This window comes from Tinamus guttatus, unplaced genomic scaffold (genome assembly GCF_059628265.1).
Source record: "Tinamus guttatus ecotype Peru unplaced genomic scaffold, ASM5962826v1 Tinamus_guttatus_pri_ptg000140l, whole genome shotgun sequence".
In the NCBI taxonomy this organism is placed as follows: domain Eukaryota; kingdom Metazoa; phylum Chordata; class Aves; order Tinamiformes; family Tinamidae; genus Tinamus; species Tinamus guttatus.
Genome location: NW_028288674.1, coordinates 677803 through 694397, shown reverse-complemented (window position 1 = coordinate 694397; position 16595 = coordinate 677803). Strand labels below are relative to the sequence as shown.

General features: G+C 40.1%; 1 protein-coding gene across 1 annotated transcript in view; it reads left to right on the top strand.

Moving 5' to 3' along the window:
• Nucleotides 1–16595, top strand: part of ANKRD17 (ankyrin repeat domain 17) — a 78111-nt gene that overhangs the window by 35470 nt on the left and 26046 nt on the right. Inside the window, exons 2-13 of the mRNA XM_088521972.1 lie at nucleotides 651–804; nucleotides 1380–1536; nucleotides 3139–3286; nucleotides 3592–3739; nucleotides 4837–5070; nucleotides 6688–6782; nucleotides 12403–12640; nucleotides 13196–13387; nucleotides 13787–13896; nucleotides 14586–14673; nucleotides 15655–15782; nucleotides 16281–16424. Of these exons, the coding sequence (XP_088378098.1) occupies nucleotides 651–804; nucleotides 1380–1536; nucleotides 3139–3286; nucleotides 3592–3739; nucleotides 4837–5070; nucleotides 6688–6782; nucleotides 12403–12640; nucleotides 13196–13387; nucleotides 13787–13896; nucleotides 14586–14673; nucleotides 15655–15782; nucleotides 16281–16424 (1836 nt within the window). The remainder of the gene's footprint in view (nucleotides 1–650; nucleotides 805–1379; nucleotides 1537–3138; nucleotides 3287–3591; nucleotides 3740–4836; nucleotides 5071–6687; nucleotides 6783–12402; nucleotides 12641–13195; nucleotides 13388–13786; nucleotides 13897–14585; nucleotides 14674–15654; nucleotides 15783–16280; nucleotides 16425–16595) is intronic.

Sequence of the window (16595 nt, the reverse complement as noted above, 5' to 3'; positions counted from 1 at the left end):
CACGGATGGAGTCTGGAGGCTTTTCTCTCCATTATTCTCTGTCTGTTCTCTTGTTGAATTTCACTGTATCTCACAAGCTGAACAAATGGAGAGTGCAAAAAAATGGGATGTCTAGAAGAACCTAAGTCATTTGGGTGTCACTAAGGGAAGGTTATTTCTTTGGAAGATGACTGCATAGTCTGGAGCACTTTTGTTTCTTTGTATGTTCATCATTGATGCTTTGGAAACAGAAACATACTGTGTGTATAGAAACATATAGCAGCTGCTAACCATAGGCCTTCTGCAGTAATATCTGTTCCTTAACATTTCCATCCTTGTCTAAAATGGCACATCACAACACACTGCACTAAACAATTTTGAAGTGTAACTTAAAAGCCACAGGATGTGCCTGAATATTTTAGTTGGAGAGCAGATTGACAAGAGGGGGGAAAAAAAAAGTGGTTTCTTGTACATGCTTTTTGGAAAACGTTGCTTCCAGTGAACAGGGAGGAAATCCCTTTAGAGTCAGCTGAGGATAGTTAGGCTGGCAAAGTACTCAAGAAGAAAACCCTTAGCAGATAATTGCAGCTTTGGTTTCTTATGAATTAATTGGATTCCTATTAATTCTTCTGTTAGTCCTAAATCTTTTTTTTTTTTTTTCTCCTCCTCAGGTGGAATCGTTCATCCTGGATCAGGATGATCTTGAAAACCCCATGTTGGAAACGGCTTCCAAATTGCTTTTGTCAAGTACTGCCGATGGTGCTGACTTGAGAACAGTAGATCCAGAGACCCAGGCTAGATTAGAAGCTTTACTTGAAGCTGCAGGTAAGTACTCCCGTCCCTTACAGGTTAATCCTGAAGCCCAGGTTCAAGACACCATAGTGGAACTGCTTGCATAAGTTTAATCCCTGTGAGTGTGCTGCAAACATGGAATGTAATGCAACATGAGCCCAGCAAGGTTGTGCTAGTTACTGAAGAGGGAGGGAACTCATTAGGACCTTCTGAATTTTGGTCAAGTGGAAATTTCATGGAAAAGCAACTTTTCTACTTGGATTTCTCCAAATTTTTATTTTGAAAAACCTGAGTTTTTAAAGTTAGGTTACTCAAGGAAGCCTTGTTTTGTAGTGATTGGTGAAGGAAAAGCCTTACTGGTTGCATATGCTAAGTAGTTGTCAGTAATTGAAAAATAGCAGCTTCTGTGTGTTGGAAGCTTTCGTTCCAGTATGATACATTTGTTAATAATGTTATGGCAGCTTTTACATTACCTTATTGAACAGCTAAAGCCATAGCTGTTGAAGCCATAGCTGATGAAATATGGAATGTTTGTGCTGGCAGAACTCAGGCTCAATTTTAACTTCTCTGTTTCTTTCCTTCTCTGCGGTGCCCACTTGCCATGACAGGAATAGGCAAGCTGTCTACCGCAGATGGGAAGGCATTTGCGGATCCCGAGGTGCTTCGCAGACTGACCTCCTCGGTCAGCTGCGCGTTGGATGAAGCTGCTGCTGCGCTCACCCGCATGAGAGCCGAGAGCACCGCCAATGCAGGGCAGACGGACAAGTAAGCCTGCGCTTGCTCCTAAAAGGCTGCTTTTAGTACTGTGCTGCTGTGACTTCTCCATGCAGTGCTTGCGGTATTTTTCTCTTATTTTTTCTGACTGCAAGATTGCTAGGCAAGTGGACCTAGCAGCAGGTTGTCAGCTCTGATTCTCCTGTTGAATATTCCTGGACTAATAATTCTTGCAGTAGGAAGTGGAGCAAGTAGTAATGCTCAAGATCCCCAGTAATCATTCAACAAGTAGCTGGTCTTTTTAATTTGACAAATATAAAAACTAAATCCCTGAGCTTGTGAGTAGCCCAAGCCTTTGAACTTTACCCAAAGTTTCTTGAAACAAGTAGGAGTGTTGAAATTAATGGTGTAGTGTGGTTTTGGTTTTTGTTTTTTTTTTTTTGGGAGGGATTTGTTTTTTTTTCTTAACTACTGTAGAGACCTTAGAAGTCTTTCAGTGACAGCAGTAAGCCAGCTTCGGGACAGAATGTGTCTTGGGGAACTTTTGAACTCCTGAGGAAGGCAAACAGGACTTAAGAGGCTACTTGAGCCTTCATGCTGGTAACTGCTCTTGCAGTTGGTAGGACCTTGGACAGAGCCAAGGCCTGAAAGCCTCTGATTTTTAGACAGACTTTCTGGCTTAAATTGTTTGGCTCCTCTCTTAGCATGTTTTCAGAGGGAAGTGAAAAAGGGCATAGAAAGAGTAAGGAAGCATTTGGAGTTATTTCTGTTCCTATGTGGAGGGCACCTCTCCCCCTAACTATTTCTTTTTGCTGCTAACAATGGATGATATGGGGGCAGAGGGTATGGGAAAAATGAAAATATATGTCAGCAGCACTGTCAACAAAACATATTTGGGAAGTATTTGTTTGCATTAAGATTTGGCCTAGTGACACAAAGAAGGCCTAGCTATAGATGCTATATGCCAGTATCACTTAGCCTGTGGTTCAAGAATTACTACTACTTAATACATTTTGTGCTTTTCAGAAGTTGTTCCTGATCACCTTCAGTAATATGACTTGCAATTTTTTTCTTGTCAACTGCTTTCTTTTTCCTTTGCCTTTTGAGTTAGTTCTCTGGTAATGAGTTTTCCTAGATGGACAAGAGGTAAAAGGAGGATAGGTGGGATGAAGCCAGTAGTCTTGGGTTTCTTGTTAATGTTCCAAGTATTGGGAGCTGAATAGACAAAACGTGCATTCTTGTATCAGTCCCAAATATATATATTTGAATTATGGAGTTAGATAAAGAATAAGAATTCGTAATGTGACACAAGGATCCAAAATTCCCTTGTGTGACTAAGGGTGATTGCAGCCAGGATAACTCAATCAAACAGAAAAGAAAAATATTATGGCAGATGTTTGAGTTAGCATCTTACTGGGCTAAAAAATTAGTAACAGGGGTGGCTGAATACTCACATTAGTTCTTTAAAGAAGAAATTGCGTGGAAAATGTGAAGATAGCACCTCTTTAATGAGCAACTGAGATTGCTGTGATGATGCTTTCTTGGGTTAGCTGATTGCGTCCTCATGGTGCGTTGGATTATTTTGCTGTGTGTGTAGAGGAGGAATTTCAGAGGTGGTCTGCTTTCCCTTCTAAGCGCTTTCTGTCTTTCCAGCCGTAGCTTGGCCGAGGCTTGCTCGGAAGGAGACGTCAATGCGGTGCGGAAGTTGCTAATTGAAGGCCGCAGTGTGAACGAGCACACAGAAGAAGGGGAAAGCCTCCTTTGTTTAGCTTGCTCAGCAGGATATTATGAGCTTGCACAGGTTGGTTTCCAAACTTCTCAGTGTGCATATGTGATCATTACATAAAAGTAAGTGTTGAATTCATGTAAACCCATCTTGTTCACCTGGATGGGGGTGCTGAGGTTGTACAAGGAGTCAGTTAATGGACAGATGAAAATTTACATACAAACTCTGTGCTGCTAATGTGTTCTTTGTGCTTGCTTTCTTAAAATGTTATTAACATGGAGCCATGCGTTGCTGAAATTATGGGCTGCGCGTAGACTTGTAACTATCTTGGCGTGCTGGTTTGTCCCTTGGGTGTTGCTGATGACCTCTTCTGTTGACAGGTTCTTCTGGTGATGCATGCTAATGTGGAGGACAGGGGCATTAAAGGGGACATAACGCCTTTGATGGCCGCCGCTAATGGTGGGCATGTCAAAATTGTCAAGTTGCTGCTAGCTCATGGTGCTGATGTGAATGCCCAGTCATCAACAGGTAAATGTGGGTGTTGGAAAGCTTACTGGAACTTGGAAAATATGATCTTTTTGTACAGGAAACTTGGTGCAGTAATTTAGGAGGAGTGGCTGTCTGTCAAAGTGGGGCTCTGCAAAGCAGATTACTTTTTTTTTCTTTTTTTTTTTCTTTTTTTTTTCTTTTTTTTTTTCTTTTTGAGGCTCTTATCTATTACCTGGTTGCAGACAAATACAAGTGGGTACGTTCCAATTATAACTAGAAAGTGTTAGTATATGAGTCTTGTCCTCAAAATACTATGTGACAACAGCTTGAGTAGAAATGTGTACTTAAATTGCTGTCTGGTCTAGGTAAACAAGTGCTAAGTAATGATCTTGAAGGTAGGTGTGGAGGAGGGATTTCTTTTTTCTCCTCTCCCTGACTTTTACCTTTCCTCAGCTCTACAGAATTTTCTGCTGAAGTAACAGAACTGCTTTAGCAGCATTTTAATTTCGTTCATATTTGTAGCGGAGAGTCTGTATAGTCACCAGTCATTAACAAGCAGACACTAAATCGGGAAACAAACAGTTTATAAGGAAAATAAAGATAAGAAAAAACATCTCCCCTTCCCCTCCTCCAACAAATTAACTTTGAGTACTGATTTTTATCTGCCTTTGCCCCCAAAACATGGCATGCAGAAAGGCAGGTTGTTTCATTGGTTTGTTCGCATTCATATTTTGCAGTTGTTCCACCTGTTTAAGACTTGATTTAGAGAAGCAGCTGATTCTTGATACAGCTCTTGGTACAAGCTCTTCCTTTTACATCATGGTGCATGTCCCTGTTGATGAGCAGGAGCAGGGAAGGTTGCATGGGGGATTATGGTTAAGAGTTGAGATGAATTGGGAGATAAATTGGAAGAGACTAGTGTTGTTGGCAATTGGTTAGATCTTCAGTTTGTCACTACTGCTCCTCAAAAGTTACTTACTCTTTTGGATGCTGGATTTTTTTGTTTGTTTGTTTGTCTTCTTGAGGTAAGAAGCCTGTTTCATAATATAGCCCTGTAAAAAGACTGATATGGAGCCAAAGCTGAAGTTCTGGTGTAGAAATTTCTGAGTTTTTACAACTTTGTCTTCTCTTGCTAGGCAATACAGCCCTTACATATGCTTGTGCCGGAGGCTACGTAGATGTCGTGAAAGTGCTGCTGGAGTCGGGCGCTAGTATTGAGGACCACAATGAAAACGGTCACACTCCCCTGATGGAAGCAGGCAGTGCCGGCCACGTGGAGGTGGCCAGAGTGCTGCTGGAAAATGGAGCAGGCATCAATACGCATTCCAACGAGTTCAAGGAGAGCGCACTTACCTTGGCTTGTTACAAAGGTATGCCTCAGAGCCCTTTCCTTGGCTGTGGGCAGTCTTTTGAAGCTTGTAGTTCTGTGAAGTCACTGTTTGATACAAGATGAATTTGAAGGCTGTAGATTTTGACCTCCTCAAAGCTTTTTATCCAGGCTCTATATTGCTTAAAACATGTGCGACCCCTCTAAGATCAGGGGTATATGTGGAAAATAGTAGTATCAAGACACAGAACTCTGATCTGAGTCTTAACAACCAGCATTTTGTGTTCTGTCTCAAGTGAGTTCCAAGGTAAAGAAATTACTCATTTGATACCAGAGTAAATGAGAATCGCTTTAAAATACAAAAGTATTTTACAGGGCATCTCTGCACAAGCACCAAAGTGACTTATATTAAAATGGCTAAGCGATGGAAAATGTGCCAAGTTTCAGGGTTTTGTGTTTTAGGTGCAGGGTTTGAACAGGCTGTTCTCCCCACTACACGAACTCAAAAGGTCAAAGTTTATTTATGAAAAGGCCAATTTTGTACAACCATCTGAGCTGTTGCTCTACTAGTTACCTAGGACGTGTTTTGTTAGAGCTCTTAGAATGGTTCTTGACGTGTTTATAGGAGAGGTGGTAGAAGATAGTCCTTGTTTTGATTTATGTTCATTTTCTCTTCCTTAATTCTTGGAGCATAGATTTTACATGTCTGTAATAATAATAATAGCTTATATTATGTATTTCATGGTAGTTATAAGATCAGAGATGTTTTGAGGGGAAAAAAGGGGTGGGGGGAGCAGGGGGGGAACCCTCATCCTCCCTTAAATTCCTGAAGTGAGGTTGGAAATCAGAGATGGGAAAATGTTTCTGCCTAATGAATGGTTTGCTATGAAGGAGGGGAAAAAAACTCCAAAACATTAGGGTTTTTATTCTTAAGTTATTTATTGATTATTTATTTATTGCATATGAGATGGTATTGCTCCAACTAGGTGTGTTTAAGACAAAAACTTGTTCCTAAATTTCCTCTTTGGCTGAAATGTTTTATTGTAATATGTGATAGCTGGGGCCAAGTGTGCCATTCCCCTTCTCCACTCCAATAAAAGGGGGAGAATGAAAAGGCAGTGAATATATACTCATATTGCCTGATATGTCATCTTCATCCTGTTGATGAGCAGGTGAAGCTTCACCTACTTGACCTTTCCCATGGCCAAAGGCTTGATGCAAATGCAAGGACTGGGTACAGTCCCATTTATGAATACAGAAACCTTTAAAACTGAGTGAGTTTATTAAAAAAAATAAATAAATAAATCTGTAGATGAAAATGTTTTAAGTTCTGTGGAGAATAATAAATCACTCTGGTAATCTTCTGGAGTTTGTGCTACTCTATTTAAATGTCATCTCAAGAAATTCACATAGTGCAGAAATAACTCTGGTAACGAGGTGATTTGAATCTTTCATACAGCGAATTGCTATTGAGCTGCTGATTGCACTGTGGGTACAGATATGCATGTATCTTCCATGAGTGTTTCACTGTTAATATTGTATTGTGATCTTGGTTACCTTAACTGTGTTCGATAAACTCTTACCCTCTTGAGACACCCTTTTGCTGAAAGTTATCTTCATCTGTTGTTTGTGTTTCACTTCCTTGCCTTGTCTAATCCAGGCCATCTAGAAATGGTGAGATTTCTACTGGAGGCTGGTGCAGACCAGGAGCACAAGACAGATGAAATGCACACTGCTCTTATGGAGGCTTGCATGGTAAGAAATGCCTAATTTGAACAAGGAGGGGTTCTTGGTGTCTCTTTACATTGTGAAGGTAAAGTGATTGCTTTTGATCTCTTTTTGGTGCCAAACCTTTTGGTCCTCCCTGCGCTTGATGGTTTGCTGGCAGAAGAACGGAGAAAAATATGCCCTTGAAACTGTACTTTCTAAAACAGCGAAATTCAACCCTTTACTTTTATGGCTGATAAAGCAGGCAGGGTCTTGAACGACATCAGGTAAAACTTGAATCATTTGAGCGTTAGTGCAGGGACCTCAGTTAACTCATACTTGGGATTCAAAGTGCATGTACATCCAATTGTCTTTCTGCAGTAGGTTGTCCTCATTATCCAGAAGCAGCTTCTATGGGTTGCGCCTGTCTTTGTGTCTCACTGCATGTACTTGTTTCCCTAAACAATGTTTGTTTTTTTTTTTTTTCTTTGTGTAGTTCTACTAGCTTCTGGGTCAGCAAGTTTGAACTGAAGTTTAGAAAATTGTTTTTATAGGAGTTTACAAATTATATTACTAAAAACAACAGATTGTCGTTGCCTGACGAAATGCTTGCAACAGTTTTAAAATGTGCCCAACTTATGCAACAAATGCATTCAACATACCTATCGTGATTAAGGAGTTTGTAAGCCTAGTTATGCTCTTCTGCTTAGGTTGGAAGTAGTTATGTGTAAGTGTATGTGTGCAGCTTTTTTCCTGTGTGGGTCATATAGTTGCTTAGCCGCGGCTAGGGAAGCAACTAGAAATTAAAGGGAATTTTGTTGGGATGATGTTAGTTATTAATTTAGACTGACTAGCAAGAGGCAAATATGCCTATCTGAAGTAGCTGTAAAATGGCTGTGTAAACTAGATGGCCTTTTAAAAAGAACTTGGTAAGACTGAGATAAGTCCTGATTTTGGATGATACTTTCCTGTCATACAATGCCTATGGTGTGAAGCTTTTATTACAGTAGGTCATATTAGGATCATCTTAAATCTGAAATGATACCATGTCTGAGTTTAAATGATTTCAGACTTCCACAGTGAAAAAACTCCAGAATCAGTATCTTCAGGTAGAGTTTCCATTTGAGGTAATGTCCAGCTGAAACAGTTGTGCAGGTGTGTGTTTTTTTTTTCCCTACATCTTCTTTGAAGCAAACATCCTATTTGAAATTTACTTAATGAAAATAACCTGAAGTGAAAGGGTTTTAAAGTTTTTGAACTTGACTTGGGCAATTTCTTTTGATTGAGTAAATGGGGTCAAGATTCTCCCTTCTCCTCATCTGGCAGTGAAGAAAAGGAAACAAAGCTGAGCAGGCTTAGGCTTTTTCCCTAGTTGTCCTTGTGCTCCTGAAATGAAACAGGCTGCTGTGCACAGCTTTGAGACAGTGAAAAGCACTTGTTGCACAGGTTTCCTGTAGTTGTGGCTGGATTAGATGAGATATTAATGTTTGTGCCTATGTTCTTTTAGTGCTGTACTGGTATGTGAAGCTCAAACCTAAAATTGGAAACATGTATTATATCTCCTTTTTGCTCTCCTGCCTACCTAGCTTGCCCTGGGTTGGTTTTCGCCCTGTTGCGAGGCTGCGCAGTGTCTCAGCATGGTTCTAGAGCCACGGTGAAGTGCCACACATTCTCATTAGGGACTGGATCTAGTCTTCCCTTTTCTGAACTAACTGTAATAGTACTAATGCGGTCGGTTTTGTCTGTACAAGCAATGTAATGTCTTAAGGTGGGAGAATTCTTGACAGAAGCTGTTAACATTTGTCAAGAAGGCTTTAGAAAGACAGGCATGTAGATAAACAGTGTGTATGGAATTGTATATTTTACCCTGGTGAAATATTAGTAGATTAGCCATATGAAGATCAGGCTGCTGTCCTTGCAGGGAGCTTCATGCAGGGTGACTATAAAATGGTGTTGCTTGTTCCGAGCAACCCGCTTGCCATGGTACCTCGATACACCAGGAGTTTGCTGAGAGCGCTGCTATTCATGGAGATACGATCAAGCCTGCTTTGCCTCCCTACGCTGTTTTGCTTTGTATGTCCCCACCAGACTAACAGAAGTTCAACATACTGGGAAAAAGTCTAGACCATTTCTTAAGACTTGCTGAGCTATGAGGCAAGTGTCCTGGTTTCCTTGACTTGCCAAGAAGCAGTTTCTGTGTCAGCATCTCCACCCTCACTCATGGGACTGAGGGATGGATGTAGTGGGAATCTTGGTACCTTTCTTTCTGCCTGCAAAAAGGAGCAGCTTTCTGTAGCAGCACTTGAAGGTCTCAGATGAAGCAAGGCAGAGGCTTGCTCATCTCAATAAGGCTACCACCTTCTCTAGCGCAGCATTGAGCTTGAATATATGTTACCAAAGTGTGTGCCTGTACTGCAGTGCTTCAGTGCAAGGCTGTGGAACTGCTTAAACCTTGTCCTACAAGGCATTCAAAAGGACTTCTGTCCAAGTGCTTTTACTATATACAGCAGTAGCTTTGCTTCAATCACAGAATCACAGGATGGTTGAGGTTGGAAGGGACCTCTAGAGATCATCTAGTCCACCCACACCCCCCGCCCTCCAGCAGGGACACCTAGAGCAGTTGGCACTGGGTGGCATCCAGGCGGGTTTGAAGATCTCCAGAGAAGGAGACTCCACAACCTCTCCAGGCAGCCTGTTCCAGGACTCTGTCCAATTGTCCACAGGCCACACACTCCAGAAAGAGCATCGTTCACCAGTCATGAGGAGAAGTAACACTGTAAAGCAGTTGCACCAAGAAGGATGACACGTACTAGTTCAATGCAGATGATTTCTTCAGTAATGTGATTTCCCTCATGGGAGTGAAAAGCTGGTTTGTCTAGCTTGCCCTCTGTCTTGTAACCTGACCCACAGTGAAGGCTGAGCAGGGTTTGCCTGCCCTCCTTGGCACTCAAACTCCTTTTGTGCTGGTGCAGGTGGGACAGGCATCCTTTTGTGATCAGATAGTAGCTCGGGAGTGTTAGGGGATGCTGCAGATGAGATAAAGAGCACCACCCATTGCAAGGCTCCTGAAGAAACAGTGAAACGGCCTAGTGGTGCCTTTAAAACACCACTATTGTTTTAAAGACTTTTTGAGCTATACATGAAAATTCGAAACATACTATTTTCTGCTATTTGCAATACCTTTTTCATGGTAAATCAATTTGGGATGGTAAATGATCTGTCATGACAGAGACTGATGGCTGAGGAACCATCCCTGTATTTCCCTAAGGAAGGATTCTTTATGCAGCCCTTGAATCTTTCCCTAAAATAATGTTGTTATTTAAAAGCTGAATATGTCCTAGATAATATGTCCTAGATCCTTTTACTTAGAGAAAATCCTGTTAGGCCCCTTGGATATGATGAATAGGTATAAAGCATTAGAAAATGAAGCCTCTAACAGTGTCAGGTGTAGTTTTGTGCTTTGCTGGGAAAGAAGCTCCAGCTGTGGTTCCTAGATGGATGAGGATGGCAGTAGCTTCAGTTTGTTCTCTTATCTAAGATCATGGTATGAGGAGAGAAAAAACGTGGGCTCAGAATGATCCAATGTGAATCAACCTGAAAAAAACGTTTATTGAAACAAAGCTGTCCCTTATACCAGTTCCTTTCCTGTGCTCCCGCCTCATCTGATTGGCTAGAGTCTTTCTCCTGACTGGTTGTTGTCAGGCTCCGTGGATCTTCTCTTAGGTCGCAGGTTCAGAGTATCCTTTTGTTCTGCGCCACGTGCTGACTCCAATGTCTGATATGGCTGGTTCATCGGGCGGCCATTTTCCTCCAAGAACAACTCCACAATGGTATACTTAGCTTGTTCAATGACGGCCTTGAGGTAACCTCATGTTCCTGCTAAGCTGCTGCTATTCCTATGCAACCCTCTTGCATGCCTGATACCATATATTTCCTACGGTGGTTGTTGCAAGTTGGAATCAAAGATGGCAATTTCCTCATGGAGAAAATGTGTTTGGAGAGATTGTGCCTACTGTTGGAGTGCTCTGTCCAAGCTACTCACTTTCTCTTCTATATAAAGGCTAAAGGGAAAGATTGTTTTGACAGATGTGTGTGTGTATATACATACATACATATATATATATATATATATACACATACATACATATATATATATATATACATATATATATATGTATATGTATGTATGTATATATATATACACACACACATATATATATGTATATGTATGTATGTATATATATATGTATGTATGTATGTATATGAGAAGCCATTCAAGCAGGTTCCTGAATCTTTAGCGTACTAATAACGTAACAAAGATACTCTCCTCAGGTTTTGTTGTTTTTAGATGAAGAAATCGGATTAGGAGCTATATTTTGGTAAGCTATTTGAACAGCTTGATAACAGTACCTGAAAAAGAGAAGGCTCAGAGAAGGCTCTAGTTCAGGTGGCTCTTGTTGATGTATGAGGGACCCTTGACAGGCGGTCTGGGTTTGTTTTTTCTCTTGGAGATGAATGTTCTGATTCGGCTCTAAAATTGAGCAGCAAGTGCAATGATGTTGCAGGAGACAGCAGGCAAGCAGCGTAATTACACACCACTTCTTTGGGAGGAAGGAAGAAAGGAAGTGAAATTGTTATACTTAGAGCTCATCCTCTCTGCTGTCTCCATCCCCCCAAGTTGTGAATGTGTAATGTAAATAACCTGAAAGACTAACAGTCTCAGCGGAAATGAGGACGGGATAGCTTCCTGGGGTTTATGTAACAAATAATGCAACCACTTATTTAAACAAGAAGGTCTCTCTTTGAACAAATGGGGAATACTGATGTCAGATGAATTGTTTGCAGCATAAAGGTTTTGTAGTTTTTAGGGCAAAAAAAAACCCCACACAAATCTGTTTTCAGAACTAAGATCAAATACTTGCTAGTGACATTCCCTTAATACTCCTTTATTTAATACAGAGCACGTATTGTTAATAGGAAAAGTTTTGATAGTAGATCAAAAGAAATACATGGTATTTCTGTGGTAAATTATTTCTTAGAATTTCTTTCTTTCATAATTTAGTCCTTCTTCGGTTCTGTGAACAAAGAACAGTACAAGATGTCATAGCGTTTTGGTGTTGTTCTTGGGGAGGAAGCAAGTTTCTAAAATAGCCTCAAGTTCCTTTTTAAATATGTGGGTGTGGGTTTTTTCTGAACTAAACTTATACCACACTATAACATGTGAGCTTGTGAATCTGGTATTAAGTTGACCACCTTGTTATAGTAGGCAGAGCAAAGTTGAGTATGTGGTTCACATTATTGTAGTTTTGCATCAAGCATATTAAAAAAAAAAAAAATCTTGAGCATAAGCATTCTCTGACATGCGTATGTCGGAGTGGATTTTTAGCACTAATGAAAATATTTTAGAAAACTTCTTGAATAGCTTTCTTAAATATTTTGGTTTCCTAATTCACTTATTTCTGTTCTGAGACTTGTAATAGGATTTGAGTTTCTGAATTCCTCAAGTTTTTGAAAATACCTCTCCTCTGACAATACATCTGTTATCACCTGGATCAATGAAGCAATTCAGCTGTTAAGTGAGAGGCTACCTGGATCAGGCCAAATGCCTTTTCTTGGACTGTCTTAATCTAGTGTTTCTGTTTTGGTGTGTTTTTCTTTGCATTGCTAGGATGGCCATGTGGAAGTGGCAAGATTACTACTTGACAGCGGAGCTCAGGTGAACATGCCCGCGGATTCTTTCGAGTCTCCATTGACTTTGGCAGCCTGCGGTGGGCACGTTGAACTGGCAGCTTTGTTGATTGAACGTGGAGCTAACTTGGAAGAGGTTAATGATGAAGGATACACACCGCTCATGGAAGCAGCTAGGGAAGGACACGAAGAGATGGTGGCACTGTTACTTGGCCAAGGTAACTACTGTGGTGCACTCGATAGATTACAGGTTCATAAGCATCTGGTATTGTGAATGTACACTTGGTTTTAAAGATATTTTTACATTGCTTGTTGCAATTTTATTTCCGTTCTTAGCAAATTTGAATATCCAGTAGTTAATTTTAGCCCAATATTCTTTATTGTACTCTTACTTAAACCCTAATTGATAACTGGCCATTCAGAAGAGTTTTTGCTTTTCAGACAGGGATTAAGTATTGAACAACCAATATGGGTAACCTAGGTTCCACATAGTGGCCTAAGTATGTCTGGATAATGCATTAAGGCTGTGGAGTTGCAGGCAAGAGCTTTGTGAGAATTTTGGAGGAGTTTCTGAAGTAGTGAGAGGAAGTCAAAATGTTTGTTTGGCATAGCCCATTTTCAGGAGAAATACTTAATGCAGCTGTAGAAAGGAGTATGCCGTAAAGAGTTCTTTGCTGGAAGAAGAGGTTTAGTCTGCTGATTCTGATTTTGATAATTAGTGTTTTCTGCTGTGGCTGAAGTTATGGTATGTGCCTTCATTTATTTTTTTGAAGGAGCGAACATCAATGCTCAAACAGAGGAGACGCAAGAAACTGCTCTAACTCTGGCTTGCTGCGGAGGTTTTTTGGAGGTTGCTGATTTTCTTATTAAAGCAGGAGCTGACATAGAACTTGGTTGTTCAACACCTTTAATGGAGGCTGCTCAAGAGGGTCATTTGGAACTGGTTAAATATTTATTAGCTGCAGGTATGGACTAATTTTTTTGCTAATTCTGTAGAGTACCATAACCTTAAGACTTATGTTTCTGTATTCGCTATGTTTTGATTAGCAGCTTTTTGATGTTGACTGCAAAGGTTTGTGTAATGTTTTACAGTGCTTTACAAATTGGACTCTTATTTAGCTTTTGTAGAATAAGCTGACACAAACTCTGTTAGACCTGAAACTTTAGTTTATGGCGGTTTTCTTTCACTACTACCCCAACTCCCCAAATGCAGTTGATAACAATGTTTCTTAAATTCATGGGTGCGTTATTTAAAAAGGGGACGCTAAATGTTTGTAATCTGATGTGATAAAGACTATGAAGAGACTTGCATATTTTCTGTAGTGACCTCCATAAAGCTTACATACTTGTTAATACTGCTTCAGGGGCTAATGTGCATGCAACAACAGCAACAGGTGATACAGCACTGACATATGCCTGTGAAAATGGCCATACTGATGTAGCAGATGTCTTACTTCAGGCAGGTGCAGATTTGGTAAGTAATTGCCATCTTAAAAATTTACGATTACCAAGTAAAATGGCAAGTGTGATACTTGTTTTTTGGTCTTGTTTACTGCTGAAAACTTGTTATCAAATTGGCTGCTAATGTTCCATTTGTATGCAAATTATTTAGTAGCTTTGTCTTTGACATTGAAAAGTGATGTTGCTAAGTAGAATCCTTGAGCTGGTTATGGGTTAATCTTTTGCTTTGCATTTTTTCTGTTTCTTAAACAACACACAGTTGATAATGACATCAGAACTGAACTATTTGGTGCACTGCAGATGAATTAAGATCATGGAAGTAAACTGATGTTGTATTTCAGTAGAGTCATAGAACAGTGCATGAACAAAATATCAAGTTAAACGTGTCTAAATATATTTTGTTAAATATTTTGTTAATATTTGTTAATGTTTTGTTATAATTTGTTAAATTTATCCCCATTACTTGCTCAAATCTTTCTTCCGGTAATGTCAGACCTGTACAAGGGTAGGTGATATTATCAGGGGTCTTGAAGATGTATTCCGTTAAGTCTTGTTTAAAATGCCATGTCTGAAGAAAGTCACAACGGGATCTTCATGCCCATTGCTTCCAGTTCAAAAAGAATAAACAACAGACTGAATTACTCCTTTGACATGTGCTGTTTCTTCATTCTTGAGCTCTAAACCTCTCTTTATCTGCTCTAGGAGCATGAATCTGAAGGTGGAAGAACTCCTCTCATGAAAGCTGCAAGGGCAGGTCACGTTTGCACTGTCCAGTTCTTGATAAGCAAAGGTAAGCTTGTGAGAAGGCTCTCGCAGTTGCACTTTTCCTTTTCTGGTTTTGGAAGAACTCTAGGAATGTTGCTGAAAACTTGTTTAGACAGACATTGCTACTAGCACAACTTCTTCGAATTTGGTTCAGATATTTTGAGAAAGTCTTAAACTAGGCACGTAATGAGCACCTTTAATGGGTGATGAGATTTGCAACAACTTGAAAAATGGTCATATCCCAGTTGTGTAGTTAATACTGCAACAGCAGTAATGGTTACTGGTTGTCTCAGTACTCTTGGTTTAGCTTGTAGGTACTGTCTTTTTAGAAGTTTAACTTCATGTGCCTAGGTTTCTTTTTGTCTCACAATTTGACTGTAATTTGCTAACTACCAGTTCCAGCCTTAGATATAGTTGCTACAGAGCTCAGTGCTGCTATTTTTTATTTCTTTGAACTGATGCCACCAAAGGCTTTCTTGGTCATGCCTATCTTGTGTGGAACCGAACTGGCCTAAACTTTCCAGTATGGCCTATTTTTCATGTATAGATTGTAAAGGAAAGAAGCAGTGCTGCAATGAGCCATCTCTGTTTGCTAGTGACCAGTTAAGATCTGTGCCTTGACTCATTCATAAAAATAGGCGTTATATTGGTGTAAGTGCTGGAAAAACTAAAAGCTATAGCAACACCTAGTATATGAAGTTCCGTATTTATAAATCAAGACGCTTGAAAAATGAGTGCAAATACAGTAGTGCCTTCTCCTTTCTAGATGTATTTCTAAGAGTTAAATTCCTTAGAGCTGATAGCCAGCTGACAAGAGAGTCCTTTGGTTCAGTGACTGTGACAGGTTGGAAGCTTCTAATGGTGGTAGTGCTTGACTCGTCAATTCTATATTTCTGTCACAAGACTGCAGTTGTGAACAGCTATGCTTTCATGTTGGAAAAAGGTTAGCTTCCTGTGAGTTTTGGCAGACTTAAGTCTCTTTGGCAATCTTTTTCTACTTTTGAAGGAGCAAATGTGAATAGGACCACAGCTAACAACGATCATACAGTATTGTCGCTGGCCTGTGCTGGAGGTCATCTGGCAGTTGTGGAGCTACTGCTAGCTCATGGTGCTGATCCTACACACAGATTGAAGGTTGGTCACTTAACTACCTTATTTTTCTCTGAGGCAAGCCCTTCATTAACCTTACAACTGAACATATCCAAGACTATTTGGTCCTTGTACACTGCAGCTGACCTGACCCAGTATCTTGTGATTTAATCAGGAACAAGATGCAAGGGCTAGATTGTCAGTTAAAACCACGAGCACACACTAGTTTTATGAACGTACCCGTTGAAGCACGTGTGTGCAGGAATTAAGTAGTCATTGATACCATGTATCCACATGTTTGACTGAGGTAGTGCAGTAATAACTGAGGAAGAGGAAGGAAAATAACACAGCTCTTTACACAGTCCCTTTTTTTTTTTTCCAAGTTATTGAACAACTTTGTAAGCTTAGTTGCAGACTTACTACTGATTGAATAATTATTAAAGCTATCTTAAGTCATGCCTTGTGTTATGCCCCATAAAACACTTGAGTGTTGTTGTATTTTGATGATGTTTGTTTCTCATACTGTGGTCTTTACCTCTTTAGGATGGATCGACGATGTTAATAGAGGCAGCAAAAGGGGGTCATACCAGCGTGGTTTGTTACCTTCTAGATTACCCAAACAACTTGCTTTCTGCTCCTCCGCCTGATGCTACTCAGCTGACCCCTCCATCCCATGATTTAAATAGGGTAAGATTTAAGGGTTGATGATATGAGTGGGTTTGTGGGGCGCTTTGCTGTTTTTCTTGCAGTTTAAGAAAGTTTAAAGATGAGAAGAACCAGTTATTTCATTTTTGTTTACTACAAATTCTAAGTAAAGACATGATGTAAATAACTTTGAGCTGTGGTGGGGAGAAAAAA